The sequence below is a fragment of the Gekko japonicus genome, unplaced genomic scaffold, assembly GCF_001447785.1.
Source record: "Gekko japonicus isolate JY-2015 unplaced genomic scaffold, Gekko_japonicus_V1.1 scaffold1587, whole genome shotgun sequence".
Lineage (NCBI taxonomy): Eukaryota > Metazoa > Chordata > Lepidosauria > Squamata > Gekkonidae > Gekko > Gekko japonicus.
Window position 1 is genome coordinate 431,048 of NW_015171550.1, and position 16,100 is coordinate 447,147.

The window sequence follows — 16,100 nt, forward strand, 5'->3', positions numbered from 1 at the left end:
AAAAATACGAACTTTATTTATTTTTTTTAATTAACAGATATTTCTGCAAACCTGAAAATTGCCCCTGAAATTTAAAAGGAAATACATGTAGAGGGTTAAAACCACAAAAAATAATTAGAGCAGCATTTGTACCTTTAAGAAATGACCATTGCTAGGCAGCCAGAACAGTATTGTCAGCCCAAGTCTCAGTGTCTGTCAGTGAAAGGCAGGGGGGCAGGCCTGGCAGCAAGTGCTGTTATGTGATTTGCATGATTCACTGGGGTCTAGCTGCTTGCTACTGTTCAGCAGTAGCCACCCCACTAAAACCAGTGTGGTATAGTGGTTACAGTTTCATACTAGGATCTGGGAGACCCAGTTTTGAACCCTCACTCTGCTTTGAAAGCTCACTAGGTGACTTTGAGCTAGTCACCATCACTCAGGGTTGTTGTGAGGATAAAATGGAGGAGGAGAATGTTGTAAGTGGCTTCGGGTCCCCATTGTGGAGAAACATAGGATATAGCTGCTGATGTGTGAGAATTAAAACGCAGGTTGGTGGGTAGGTGGCAAGGAGAGAAGGAAGCAGGAAACGGTGATGATATGGGATAGCTTCAAGATGGAAATCACATCTGGCCCCCACGATAGATAATTGGTTCTCAAAAGTCTGGGACCTCCTCATTATGAAAAAGATAACAGATTCTTTATGACAAGTTGACTGCTTCCCACAACACTCCAACTTCTTTAAGAAATGGTCTCCGATTATAGAATAGATAACTGTATCTGATATCCAACCACATAACCTGATATGTCTCAAAATGATTTACACCTAATAGAGCCAGTTTGGTGTAGTGGTTAAGTGTACCGACTCTAATCTGGGAGAACCGGGTTTGATTCCCCACTCCTCCACTTGCACCGGGCTGGATGACCTTGGGCAAGCCATATTTCTGGCACAGCTGTTCTTGAAAAAGAGCAGTCTCTGTCAGAGCTCTCTCAGCCCCACCTACCTTACAGGGTGTCTGTTGTGGGGAGGGGAAGGGAAAGGAGTTTGTAAGCCACTCTGAGACTCCCTCGGGTAGTGAAGGGTGGGGTATAAATCCAATCTCCTAATATATTTCCTATATTTTTTGGGAGTCTGGTTGAGTTGCACTAACAACATCATTGATGTTTATCTGATCTTCTAGGAAAATAAAATCAATTACCAGAATGCTCTTTAAAGAGTACACAACTTTATTAAACATTGTTTAATTCTTATGAGCACTGTTGATACTGACACAATATTAAGACTGTTATATTGTTACCCTCATGTTACTATATGAGTAATATACGGAAACATATTTTGACTCTAGTTTGCAAAATTTTGTAATTTCTACTTGTAATTCTGTATTATTTCTGAAATATCAATAAACAGTGGGGGGGGGGAGGGATACGGGGACTGCCAGGAGGGGGGAAAGGGGAAATAGTGTTGGGAGGCAGACAGATGGGGGAAATGAAGTGCCCCCTCCAAGTCTATGCAGGTTTCCCACTGTACAACTATGTCTGGCCTAACAGCTAGAACTGCACAGAGTTGGCCCAGGGAGAAGCTACTGGGGAGGGAAGGAGGGAAACTTGAGGGCTGATAATTGTAGGTTGGCTGATGGATGGGAAAGAGAAGGAAGCAGGGGAAAGCAAAATGGCCTCTGGAAGTGCTTGCAGGTTCCCCACTTCTAACTATCACCATGATCTACTGACCAGTGTTCCCTCTAATCTGAGTTAGTGTGAGCTAGCTCAGTTTTTTTAGCTTCCGGCTCACACATTTTTGCCTTAGCTCAGGAAGGATGGCTCCAGAGCAAACTAATTTATGCAGCAGCCAAATCACTTGTTCACAACGTTTAATGCCAGTAGCTCACAAAGTGGAATTTTTGCTCACAAGACTCCATAGTTTAGAGGGAGCATTGCTACTGACCTCCCTGAATTCCCAGCTTTCATTTCATAAAGTTATCTATCTCAGGTGTGTCAAACATGTCGCCTGGGAGCTGGATCAGGCCCCTGGAGGGCTTCTATCAGGCCTGCAGTGGAACTGGCTGTCTTCTGCTTCTTCTTCCAGTTCTGCATTATCATTGTAGGTTTGCAGCTTACAGATACACACCTGAACAGCATAATCAAGATTGCAACAGCACAGACATTTTGATGCATTAATTCAGAGCAAGAGGTGTCAGTTATCAGATGCTGTTAAATAAACAAAATATTGCAAGAGTGCTAGTGTTTTAAGCATGTTTTTATTTTAAGTTAAAAAAACCCTTTGTGTTTGTGTCCTTTATAACGTTTATATCTACCTGGCATTACATTTTATGACACACATGGCCCGGCCCAACAAGGTCTCATTTATGTCAGATCCAGCCCTCATGAGTTCGACACCCCTGATCTAGCTCTTCTTGGTGCAGATGTATAAGAAATGCTAATTTCCTTCTACCTCTACAACAAAAAGGGAAAAAAAAAAAGGGAAAGAGCTTTAAAAAAAGAAAAGAAACTGAGGATTCGAGAAGTATAGCATGGCAATAAATTGTTAATGAAGCAATTGAGCAATTGCTGATTTTTTAAAAAAGCCATAGTGACATCAGCAAGGGAATGGCAGATATTAGCAAGGGCTGAGGCAAAGAACGTGTAAAGAAAAGCGCCACACAGTTGCTGCTTTGAGAACACAGTGGCAACAAGAGCTACAAGGGCAGTGGTTGCTATGTGGAAGCAGCACAAGACAGTGTCCACCCTAGAAAGGCAATTTCAGTCACTTGGCAGCCATTTTGTTTAAACCATTAGGGCAGAAAATTAAGAATATAAGACAGGAAAGAGCCTTCTCTGCTCCTCAGTGACCTCTACGCAACTAGTGACTGCTCATACAATTAATAACATTTATTTTACAGAGTGCAAATCTATTTTTTTTCAAACTGCATGTAAAAACTGGGCAGAGAAGAAAAAGGATTCCTAGGTTGCACCCTGTTAAATTCTGAGTTTCATTTGAGTTTTACAAGCAGATGTACGCTCATACACGCAGTTTGTACATATGTTCACTGTAATGTGAACAGGGCTCATGAAGCAAAGCAATACTGGAACTGGGCTGCACACATACACTTCAAAAATGTCATAAAAATACTAAAAAATGAAATTCTAGATTTGACTAATACAGAATGCAATAATTATAATGATAATACATTTTAAAAACAGACTTGGTAGCATGAAACATGAAGATCCAACTGAACAAAACTATGCCATTCTCTAGCTTTTTCACAGCCCACAATTAAAACAGAAACCAAACAGCACCCATAAAACTAACCAAGTCTTTCAACTGATTTCTGTTTTACTTTGCCAAAACAGACTTAACACAGTTACCCTTTTGAAACACTGTCTGCAAGTCTTAGTCCTGAGATTAAAAGGGAACAGTGGCTTCTACAGCTCTGTTTTCAGTGGTCTGGGGGAAATCTCACTGTAGTTACTCTTCCATTTAACTTTGTAAATCAGGGCTTTAGAATATTCAGTTAGAAGTCTTTCCCAATAGCAAGAGATATCCTCCATCTGCAAATGATCCACAATAAACTGGCGACCCCTAGAGGCAAGAAAGAAAGTCAAAGATGACCCTTGCAGTCATTGCTTTCATATATCAGATATTAAGGCAACGTGGAGTGCCAATGTGTTTTGGTAGTTACTTTGTGAGACTAGGATTGCTGACATTCAAAGTTTAAATCCCCACTCAGTTCAACATCAAGATCAAACTTCAGTTAGTTGTCAGGCTCTCATTTCCTCCCCCTCCCCTTTTAAACCTGGCTAAGCATTCAAGTTACTGAAACAGGAATGGATCTGTTAGTGAAGATACTAATTTATGCCATCACAAAATTAGCATCACAGAGTTCTTACAGGTTTGTAGAGTATATCAGTAGAACAAAATGCACATATATGTGCAACTGGAATAGGTCTGTACTCCTTTTAGTGGCAGGCTTGAGCATAGAGGAAAACCAAGGAAACGGCTTCCATTGATGGGGATGAACACCCAAGAAATTACATTAATGAACTAAATTAGTGATGTATGAGATTTGAACTAGAGGGGGCTAAAATTAAATGAGGGCTGTCTTGTACAATCAATTATGTAGCATTATTTCTTGTCTGCTGGGAACCCTGACACCACAAGCATACAGCATAGTTCTTTGAGAATATGAATCTCACACTGGACCACAAGCCAAACTTTTGTGCATGTGTCTTGATTTCAGAAAATGGCAAGTCACAACACAGCAGCCCGACCTCCCAAATTTCTTGTGCATAAATGGAGTATCATAAAAGCTTATGAGCAGCCATGCTGGACCAGAATTTCTATGCGACCTCCCATTACTGTGGATTTAAACAGCCTAACATATGTCTCAGGCAATTTAACGGAACTGTCATCAAAGATAGAATTGTTAGGAAAAATCAGCATGGCTTCTGCAAAGGGAATTCCTACCTCACCAACCTTTTAGAGTTCTTTGAGCATGTGAACAAGCATGTAGACAAGGATGACCCAGCAGACATTATATAGATTATTAGGAAGGGTATTGAAAACAGATCAGCCAATATAATAATGCCCCTATATAAATCAATGGTGAGACCTCATTTGGAATACTGTGTGCAGTTCTGGGCACCACACCTTAAAAAGGATATTATAGCTTTGGAAAAAGTGCAGAAAAGGGCAACTCGAATGATAAAAGGGTTGGAACACTTTCCCTATGAGGAAAGGTTAAAGCGCTTAGGGCTCTTTAGCTTGGAGAAAAGACGACTGAGGGGTGACATGATCGAGGTTTATAAGATTATGCATGGGAAAGAGCAGGTAAAGAAAGAGGTACTTTTCTCCCTTTCTCACAATACAAGAACTCGTGGGCACTCCATGAAACTGCAGAGCGGTCGGGTTAGAACGGATAAAAGGAAGTACTTCTTCACCCAAAGAGTGATTAACACATGGAATTCACTGCCACAGGAAGTGGTGGGTGCTACAAGCATGGACGGCTTCAAAAGGGAATTAGATAAGCATATGGAGCAGAGGTCCATCAGTGGCTATTAGCCACAAGGTATAGCTAGGGGCTCTGGGGCAAGTGATGCTCTGTCTTCTTGGTGCTTGGGGGGGGGGGGACAATGGGGGAGGGCTTCTAATGTCCTGGCCCCACTGCTGGACCTCCTGATGGCACTGGTATTTCTGGCCACTGTGTGACACAGAGTGTTGGACTGGATGGGCCTTTGGCCTGATCCAACATTGGCGTCTCTTATGTTCTTATATACCTGGACTTTCAAAGGCTTTTGACAAGGTACCTCAGTAAAGGCTCCTGAGTAAACTTAGCAGTATTGGGATAACAGGAAGGGTTCTCTTATGGATTAAAAACTGGTTAAATGATGGGAAGCAAAAAGTAGGAACCCAATGGACAGTTCTCACAATTGAGGGAATTAAGTACTGGAGTCCTACAAGGACTGGTATTAGGGCTGGTACTAATTAATTTATTTATACATGATCTGGAGCTAGGGGGGTGAGTAGTGTAGTGTCCAAGTTTGCAAATGACACAAAATTATTCAGGATGGTGAAAGCCAAGGCTAATAGCTTCAAGAGGGCCTCCACAAACTGTGTGAGTGGGCAACAATGTGGCAAATGATGTTCAGTGTTGGTATGTGTGAGGTGATACACATTGGGACAAAAAAATCCCAACTTCAAATCTAGGCTAACAGGGTCTGAACTTGCTGACACAGAAAAGGAAAAAGATCTCAAGGTCGTAGCGGATAGCTGATTGAAAGTGTCAACCCACTGTGCTGTAGCAGTGAAAAAGGCAAAGTCTATGTTAGGGATTATTAGGAAAGGGATTGAAAATAAAAAGTCAGATATTGTAATGCCCTGTATAGATCTATGGCGTAGCCTCATTTGGAATACTGTGTACAGTTCTGGTCACTGTATCTCCAAAAGGACAGTGCAGACCTGGAAAAAGTACAGAGGAGGACAACCAAGACGACTGGGGGGTTGGAGCACCTTCCCTATGAGGAAAGGCTGAAGAGTTTGGGACTTTTCAGTTTAGAAAAGAGACAACTAAGGAGGGACATAACAGAGGTTTATAAAATTATGCATGGGGTGGAGAAAGTTGACACAGAGAATTTTTTCTCCCAAAATAGTAGAACTCGAGGGTGTCCAATGAAATTGATGGGCCTACTAGTTCAGGACAGACAACAGGAAATACTACTTTAAAGCGAGAGTGATTAAAACATGGAATTTGCTGCCAAAGGATGTAGTGATGGGCCACAGGAATAAAGAGCTTTAAAAGGGGATTAGATAGATTCAGTGGCTACTAGCCATGGTGACTGAGAGGAACCTCCACATTCAGAGGCACTAAGCCTCTGAATACCAGAGCCAGAAGGCAATATCAGAGGAAGGTCTTGGCCTCTATGCCCTTCTGTTTGCCATCCAGAGGAATTGGTTGGCCACCATGTGAGAAAGGATGCTGGACTACGTGGACTGTTGGTCTGATCCAGCAGGGCTCATGTTCTTAAGGTATCTAGAAATTTTGTCTCTTTCTCGCGATGTGGACACATACATATTCAGTCAGTGATAAAGCAGCTGAAGACACCCATATTTCTTTCTCTATTTCAAGATTATCTTCAATGTTTGGGTCAAGTGGGCAACAGAATGTAGCCAGCATTAAGTTACCTTTCAAGCCCAAGATCTGTTCCGTCTAAGTGTTCTAATTGACTGGAGACACCCCACCCAATACGTCTTTTCCCATCTCCTGTGCAACTTATATCTAGGGACAGATATTCATATTCCCCATCCCACCAAGTTTCTGAAAGGCCCACTCCCCCCCCCCCCCCCCAAAAAAAACACAACTATGGAAAAAGGAATTTCAGTTAGTTAGTTCAGCAAATGAAGTTACTCAGCAGTCACCTATAGAACTTAAAGATACAGGTTTCCCTTGCTCGAAAGCTAGTCGGATCCAACTCTAGTGGGCGGTGCTCATCTCCATTTCCAAGCCAAAGAGCCAGTGATGTCCGAAGACGTTTCTGTAGTCATGTGGCCGACATGACTAAACGCCGAGGCACACAGACTGCTGGTACCTATTTATCTACTTGCAATTTCTTGTTTTTGAACTGCTAGGTTGGCAGGAGCTGGGGCCAGAGACGGGAGCTCATTCCATCATGCGGCACTCGGGTCTCGAACTGCCGAACCTCAGCGTCTTAACCTCTGAGCCATCGTGGCCCTTCTCTATAGAACTTACCTCTCTGCAATTTCTTGGACTATGTCATCATTTTCTTTTACAAACTGTAGCAGCTCCCTAAAACAAAGCAGATACATTATTACCACTGTGGGTGAATATGTACGAATACACTGATAATCAGGCTATTGAGCTAAGACTAGACAGTTAGGACCAAACTGGGATGGGTAGTTCTGTTCCCATCTTGAACCCGCACGGATTGCTTTCCTCCCTTCTTAGTAATAACCACGGAGTAGGAAGCTTCCCTTTAGGCTCGCCCCATTTCCTATGAACACACTGAGGTATTTACTTGCTCATATCAACTGGTACAGAAAGCTCTATTTAGTGTAACAGTGCATCATGTTCAGTTCCACCCTGATTATGATGTGTAGATTAAGCAGGCATGAGGGATGCAGCATGCGCATTCAATTAATGCTGTAGCTGAAAGGAGCTGCATTCTGTTGGCAAAATATTATACCATTTTTTTAAAAAAAAAAACCCGAGAGCTGCTTGGGACATCCCCAAAAATAGTTGCAAAAGAGGAAGCAAGGGTTCTTTGCTGCTCCTTGCACTCTTTCAATCTGTGAATCAAAGATCTGCGCTTCCTGTTCCCACAGCAGGAGAACATGCATCTCTTCCTGTAAAAGTGAGGTGAAAAAATGTAGTTTCCTCTGTAGCATGCCAGTAGCAGGTTCTAAAATACTAGATATGAAATAACCAATACTTCCAAAGATGGAAGGATTGTCCTAAGATTAAAAAGTGCGTAATATTTTTGCAAGACTAACCTTTGACTGTTGAGAATGTGCAAGTTTTAAATTTAACTATCTCCTGCAAACTTGCTGCATTAAAGGCACACCAAACCTGCATTTATTGCATCTCTAATACATTGGTTTGTTTGGTTTTTTGTAACTATGACAAATACAAACACATTGTTCCCAAAAGTTACTATTTAGTGATCTTTAACTTGAACACATCCTCTACAGTACCAAGCAAAACATCATCATATAATGCTGTCTTCTGAAAGACATTGTACTATCAGCACTGCTAAATCCTGTTGTCATTTAGACCAAGAGAGAATACTAGAATCTGGGAAATTAGGGTTCAAATTCCAACTCTGCCATGGAAGTACTGGGTTACCTGGGGCCGGTCACATGCTCTCAGCGTAACCTGCCTCATAGGGTTGTGAGGACAAAATGGAGAAGACAATGTAAGCTGCTTGGGGTCCCCAATTGGGGGGGTGGAGAAGTAAGTAAATAAATAAATACACACATCCATGCACTAAAACACAAAAAGAGGTAGCAAGCTACTCCAGCTTTAACTTTTTACCTCACATTGGAAAGATCAGACTTGACTGGGATGTAGTGAACCCAAGGTTTCAGCTGTGCATAGAAGAATTCCTGCCAGTCTTCCCCAACGTGAAAAACCAATGAGCCACACAGGAAGAGGTGCTTGAATCGAAAACTGGCTGCTACACCTCGGAAATTAAAGAGGTATCTGCGTAATACAAAGAGCTGCTATTAGAATACTGCCTTCTCTTTCAGTAACCTATTTCTCTTCTTTCATAATTAATAAAACCTTGTCTGCTTTTTAAAAGATCTACAACGCTGTGCTCACAAAATGAGAAGATTATGACTTCCATACATCAATGTGTGGTACATCCGATGCTCTGCGTTAAGTGCTTGGCAAGAGGGGTGTACATTCTACTTGATCTTCCCACAGAGTAGCAAAAAGCAACTGCAGTACAATGCCCTTAACTGCTGCAACAAGGTAAATGCTTGTACATCCCTTCTGGTTTTAAAACTAGTCCCAAGCAAATCTGTATCAAGAAGGGTGAATGCACTTTTAACTGTAAAGCTAAAGTTAAATCTAGATCTTAATACATGCTTCAAATAGCCTCCACCAGCACCTGAACGTTTGCAACTATAGTGTGTGCAACTCCTGTGGAAATAAGAGAGATGATGAGATGTATCATCAAAAGACAAGTGAGGCAGCACCTATGACTTTTAGTAAGAACATCCCAATCAGAATCCCTAATTTATATTCCAGGCATTGTTTTGGTCTTCCAAGGGAAGTCATTTAACATACTAGGATCTGAGTAGCATTATCTACATATGCCACAGAAATATCTTACAGTGATACTCTAGGGACTTGACAGAGTGCCTTAGGTTTACTCTGTCAGAATCACTGCAGACATCCTATGGAGTATATTGTACCACCTACTTACTATCAGTGAGTAAAACCAAGGGAATCATGATGGTTCTCTGAAGTTTCTTAAATATCTTACATAATGTGTGATGTCTGACTGCTTTTATAAGGGTGGAGGGGGTAGCTCATGATAGATAAAATGATTAAGGTTACATTCATCTGGCACTAATGCAGTTTATATAGTTTTCTCTTTAAAACAATTCAGGGCAGGAACTACTTGATGATTCTTACTTGAGTTCAAAAGCACAGCAAAGTGGGAAATGGCAGCAACCTAAAGCTAAGAATTGTGGAGCAAACTGGCTGGCAGCCAGGTTAATGAGTGTAAATAAGTTTATTGTATATGGCTGTTGGCCGTTACAATATAAAATATAAATACACGATATAAATTTAGGGTTCAAAAGTACTGTTCTAAAAACAAAGCCTTCAGAATAAGACCATATAACATTTCAACAAATAAAACAAAGTTTTAAAATCATAAAAGCTATGCTACCAGTTTTGTAGCTCTATGTTAGACAATACTGGGAAACAGCCTTGAATCTAACTTTTCTGGCTGCAAGTGCAAAAAGCGCTACCTTGCGAGTAACCACAGGATACATATCTGACAAGAGGAAAACCAACTTTTCATTGTCAGGTAAATTGCAAAGTTCGCTTAAAATTCCAGATAGGAATCTGCTTCTTAGGTCTGAATATAAAGGACAAACCATAATGTAATGAAATAGATCTTCAACTGCCCCAGGTTAATGAGGAACCATCATAACCCAGCCATAACTACAGCCAGAGAGACCAGTATTTATTCCAGTGTTTCCATAATATAGAATGGAGAAATAAAGTGTTTCAAATGGATTCTACACTTACTTGTACTTACAATGGTCCACCAGAGGAACTTCCTTAGCAGGCGGTTTTCCAAGGGTGTCCTTTAAGGGAGAGAGAATATTTATTCTAAAACTTTTATTAGAAGTTGTCTCTCTGCTAACTGTACAAATATGATGTGCAACAGGCATAATTACAGTTCCCTTCAGTTTTGGAATTAATTTTCAGTAGGACACGAAGCTCTGTGTTACAAAATGCAAATCATCAGCATTTGTCATCTGAATAGAAAAGCCCCAGATCACTTCCATGACTGAACATGTGACATGACTGAACAAGTGACACTTACACTGCACATGCTAACGTAACAAGGGGCCTATCCAGATAGAAAGCAAGATGGAATTGGTGCGTTCTAAGACTGAACATCTTGAATGCAACAGTCCTTGTTCACTCTTCAAGGCTAACACAGAGTTGGGTACTCATCTGTCACAGAAGCGGAAGCCCTCTTTTTGCTGTTGTCTCTTCTGATAATAGACAATTCCCCTTCCTAATGGAAAGATGAATTTAACAATAGTTACTCTTTCAGATTTCCAGGCTTGGTTTTTAGTGTATTCTGCATCAACAAGGTCTGGATTTTCTCGAGAAAGAAGAATGAGGGGGTCCCGCTCTGGGCTTGTCCTGTCAGGAAAAAACCACACATAAATCTATCAACAAACACTTTCATCTAAAAAAACTATCCAAACATATAAAGAAATGCCTGATCATATGGAAAAGCATTACAATTACACAAGTGTTCCTCTTGGTACGACACCAAATAATTTAGGACATTAAAGTGGAACAGCAACGATGAAGGTGTCAGGGGACCAATGTGGAGCATGTTGTGGCCCTCAGACTTACTCCAATCATCCTCCAGGGGCTAAACCACCACCCTTCAGGCCATTTACAACACCGCTTCTGAAATCACGGAAATGCTGCAGCTCCTTTAAGGTGTGGACAGTGCCAGAATTGGCTAAGCCCAGCCAAAAGCCTCAGGGAGGGAGGTGGGCTCAGGGAATGGCTACACACATGGCCTACATACACCCTTGTCAATCCAAGATGCAGAAGTCTGTTTCAAATGTGATGAAGAAGAACACAGGCAGGAAGTTCAGGACATTAGCATTTCCTACCAATCCACAGGAGTCACAACTAAAGTAACTCTGTGAACTTTGAACTTCTTACCAAAAACTACCCAAATTAATGAAAAGCACGAACACGAGGGAATCTTAGTATTATGGCTGCTTTACTAGACAGTAAGTTTTGTGACTCAAATGATTCTTCAGCACTCTAAAACAATGGAGCATGAAGAGCAGCATTTATAGCATACCTTCAGTCTGATATATATTTAGCAACCTGAGATCAGCAGACAGACTTCCTTTTATTTAGGGGGCCTTTGGGTAAGATCTGTTTCATCTCTCTTCAAGGTCATTTCCTAACCTCACACCAGGGAATTGTGCAGCACATCGAAGTATGCCTTTCAAAAAGAAATATCTGCTAGTGATGAACTTAGTTTAAACGTATTTTATTTGCAATAAGCATGTCTGCAGCCAGTGGCAGGGCTCTCGGCACTATCCCAGTCCCTGAATGCGGTAGTCCAGTGGTTAAGAGGGAGCTGGCTAAAGTTCAGTCCATCCAATATGGAAGTCATGCAGCTGGGAAAGACTGAGATGCTAGCTGGAGGGTCACTCCTGAGACTTGATGGTGTCCAGCTGTCAGCTGTTGACTCTGTAAAGAGCCTCGTGATGTGGTTGGATTCTGCACTACCATTGGATAAACAAGTGTCCATGGCTGCATGGTCTGTGTTTTTCCACCTATGCCAGGCCCACCAGCTGGCTCCTTATTGGTCTGGGTCACATTGATCCATGCAACAGTCACCTCCAAACTGGACTACTGCAAGTCGCTCTGCAGTAGGGCTACCCTTGACAATGCTTTGGAGTCTACGGGTGGCCCAGAATGCAGCTGCCTGGAACATCTTGGTCAACTCCTATTACTTCAATCCTGCAGCAGCCACACTGGCTACCAATTAGTGTCTGGATTCAATGCAAGGTGTTGGCGTTAATCTTTAAAGTTCTTAATGGTCGGTAACTCTCATACCTACAGGACCACCTCTCCCATTACAACCCCCCCCCACTCTTCCTTTGGCCATCCTTTAGGGGCCTCCTGCAAGTGCCTGGCCCCAGGATGGCTCGATTAGCTGTCACTAGGAGAAGGACCTTTGCAGTTGTGGCCCCTACCCTGTGGAATGCACTCTTAGATGACATCCCTGCCCTGCCAGACTTGTTTAGTTTCTGCAAGGCATGTAAGGCCGAATTGTTTAGGTTGGCTTTTGGAGGGTAACCACATGTTTGTGTTGTTTTGATTAGTGGTATGGTGCTAGCCACATATTTTAATAATTTAATATTTTAACATTAATATTTTATATTTATTATTTGTTTTTATCTTGTTGGTTTTAATGTTGTAAGTCACCAGGAGACCCTTCAGGTGAGCAGCAACTAAAAAGTCTAATAAATAAATTTCTGGTCCATCTGATACACTGCTTTGTTTAAGGCTTGAGTCCTGTAGCTGTGGCTAGAACTCGCATTAAAGCATTTGGAACTAAAAAAAATGTGCTTACCGCGATCCTCGGAAGTAGGCTGTGGGAATCTTCTTCTTCCATGGCCAATGTTCTGCTGAGCTGAAAATATTTTGGATAAATACAAGCGGGCCATCTTAATAATTGCTGCACATAATTCCTTCCTAGTTCTCAGAACTTCTTATTTGGCTGTAGGTTAATGATCTCATTATATTTGTAGTGCCATACATTATTCTAACAAAATACTTTAAAACCCACTTCTTGTGTGTTTGAAGTTCAAGACAACCAGAAGAGATTGGGCCATTTCTCTCACCTGTGAGGTCAGCAGGCATATATTTCAATCCCATTCATGCAAAATCAGCATCTTTAAAACCAACTGCTCTTAGAGCTTAAACAAATAGAGTTATTTTTCAAAAGATATAAACAGTTATTTTTTTTAAAAAAACCCCACTTTGATTGTAACTACACTCAAATTCATGATAATCTGTGGCGAGGCCTACATCAACAAAGTGCCAACCAGTTAAATCAAATTTAAAAGCTGCTAGTTATCAGAGCAGGAGGGCAGGCAGCACGGTATTGCCTGATCTTGCCAGATCTCAGAAACTAAACATGGTTGGTTCTTGGAAGGGAGACCACCAAGAAACATTCTGCAGACGAAGGCAATGACAAGCCACCTCTGCTGCTCACTTGTCTTCAAAGCTTGCACCTCTGCTGCAATTTGATGCCACTTTAAACCCACACTCACATATACACGAAGTTACCAGAGCACACTAAAGGTGCCAAGAAGTTAGTGAAAGGATCATCTGTAACCCCACCCCACTTAACTATGACCTTTTCCCTACTAAACGTGGTTGTCACCTTTTCTCTCTGGTGTGCTATAGTTAGGATGACCAGAAGTAAAGGTTTCAACTCTTGTATTTTTAGTATTTGTATGGAACCTAGCAGTTCGAAAGCAAGAAATTGCAAGTAGATAAATAGGTACCACTTCGGTGGGAAGGTAACAGTGTTCCGTGCACCTTGGCGTTTAGTCATGCTGGCCACATGACCACGGAAACGTCTTTGGACAGCGCTGGCTCTTCGGCTTGGAAATGAAGATGAGCACCGCAACCCTAAAGTCGGATTCAACTGGGTTTTGAGCAAGGGAAACCTTTACCTTTACCTTATGGAACAGAGAATTTTAGCAGATCCAGCTATTCACCCAGTATGACCAGCTGAACCCACTGAAATCCTCTTCACATCCATTAAGAATATACAAGCTCTTTACACTTGCTTGCCCTACATCTTAACATCCATCCAGTGAAATCTAATGCGAAATTATGTGTGGTATCAGTGTGTATTGCGAAGGAAACCCAATCAATTTGGCCTTTTAAAGTCCACAAGACTCTACCAGCTTGGGAAACCAACTTACCAGGGCTTGTGGATCCCACAAAATGCAATATCATGTATACTTTTGAAAAACAGTAAGGGTGATATATTTCTCAACATACATGATTTGGACTGAAGTTTTTGGCTTCATACAAGTGCAAAGTTAACAGAAGAAACACACACTCATAGTTTGAAGGCAACATATTTCTTTCTTCAAATGTACCTTTGGAGGTCCTCTCTCATTATGTCCCAGCGTCCTAGGCCTGTTGGGTAAATGGGCCAGACAGCTGGTCCTCCTTCCCAAAATGTCCAGGCAGGATACATAATATCATAGTATTCTGAAGTCTCCCAGAAAATAAAAAGACAGTGAAGCAGGTTAGTAACAGCAGAATGTCTCAGTATTGCAAGAGATTCAATTACGTGTCACAGTAGCCCACATAAGGGCAGAAGACATAACCCCTCTTACCTTACTGAAGGAGAAGACGGGAATAAGAGGTTTTGTCCATTTGGGCACCTGGGGATAGTCCCGTACGTTGACCACAAACTCCATATCTGGAAGACGGTCAAGGATCTCCAAGAAGAAGTGCTCAATGCCACTACACCTGGAGAATGATTACACAGGAGAAATACAAGTTATGTCAAAGCCATTTTTTTGCTGTCAAGTCACAGCTGACATACAGTGATCCCACAGGGCAGGAGTCCCCAACATGGTCCCTGCCAACAATTTTGCCCACCAAGTGTTTTTAGGGAGTGGGTGAAGCCAGGTAGAGCTTTTGCCCAGCAAGGCTTCTGACTGATTACTGGAGACTTGTTTGGCTGTGTGGATTTTTAAAAATGTTGCTTTGGCAGCAATGGCCACCACAGCACAAGGATCTACACTGTTACTGAAGTTAGGTTGTCTATGGCAATCATTTTGCGTATCGCTCCGTCTCCTGTGGCAGCCATTTTGTGGCTGACTCCATCTACTGTGGCAGCCATTTTGTTGCTGCATCCACCATCCCGTGTCAGAATTCCAAATGTGTCCACAGGCTGACAAAGTTTGGGGACCCCTGCCATAGGGTTTTCAAAGCAAGAGACATTTGGAGGTGATTTGCCATAGCCTGCCTCTGCGTCATGACCCTGGACTTCCTTGGTGGTCTTCGATCCAAGTACTAACCCAGGTTGACCCTGGTTAACTTCCAAGATCTGACAAGACTGGGCTAGTCTGAGCTATCCAGATCAGGACTAATATGCAATATTACATGTGTAATATTATGAAAATGAATATCTGCTGAATCAAGAATGTAAACCCAATTATGTAATCTATATGAACTTATTTACAGGAAGAATTACCATTCACTGGGCAAGGGTTATGGGGGAAGGTACACTGTCCTAAAATAACCCAGAAGTCCCTGGCAGGAATATTACCTCAGTTTATAACTCAACAATTGGCCGTAAACAAGCTACTTTCCTTGACCACACATCCATCATATTCAGTACACCTGAATATGGGATAATAGTGGCCGACATCATGTGGCTTTTGTTAAGGATTACTGAGGATGTATATAAAGACTAGTTAAGTTTTCAAGGAGAGATCAAGGAGGAAGTGGCCAGACAATCATGGGAAAAGGCATAGGCACAGCATGGTTTTGGAAAAGGCCCAGAGACTGAAGTGGCAAGAGAATATGAGACACGGGAGCCTTGTGTGAATGACTTGTCCATGCAATGACTCAACACATGGGGTGAGAGAGTGGGCATGACCATGCTGGCGTCTGCCCATCCCCACCACCACTGCACAATCGCTGAGTCATCTGCATAGTGCACATGCACAGAAGAAGAACAAATGTGTACACCCCCTCCCCGTGATAAGTGATGCTGTTTTCCAAGTGTTGCTGGTCACAGGAAGGGGGCATGTATGCAGCACTTCCTGTGTGTGTTTACAC

The 16,100-nt window shown here is 42.0% G+C and overlaps 1 protein-coding gene across 1 annotated transcript; it reads right to left on the bottom strand.

Moving 5' to 3' along the window:
- Positions 1 to 2,496: 2,496 nt before the first annotated feature.
- On the bottom strand, positions 2,497 to 14,780 carry POGLUT1 (protein O-glucosyltransferase 1; the record flags this gene model as incomplete). The annotated part of the gene is made up of 8 exons (XM_015419689.1): positions 2,497 to 3,553; positions 7,218 to 7,274; positions 8,520 to 8,687; positions 10,254 to 10,312; positions 10,784 to 10,883; positions 12,856 to 12,915; positions 14,402 to 14,523; positions 14,645 to 14,780. Coding segments are annotated over 8 exons (859 nt in total), but the record flags the coding sequence as incomplete, so codon positions are not given.
- Positions 14,781 to 16,100: the final 1,320 nt, after the last annotated feature.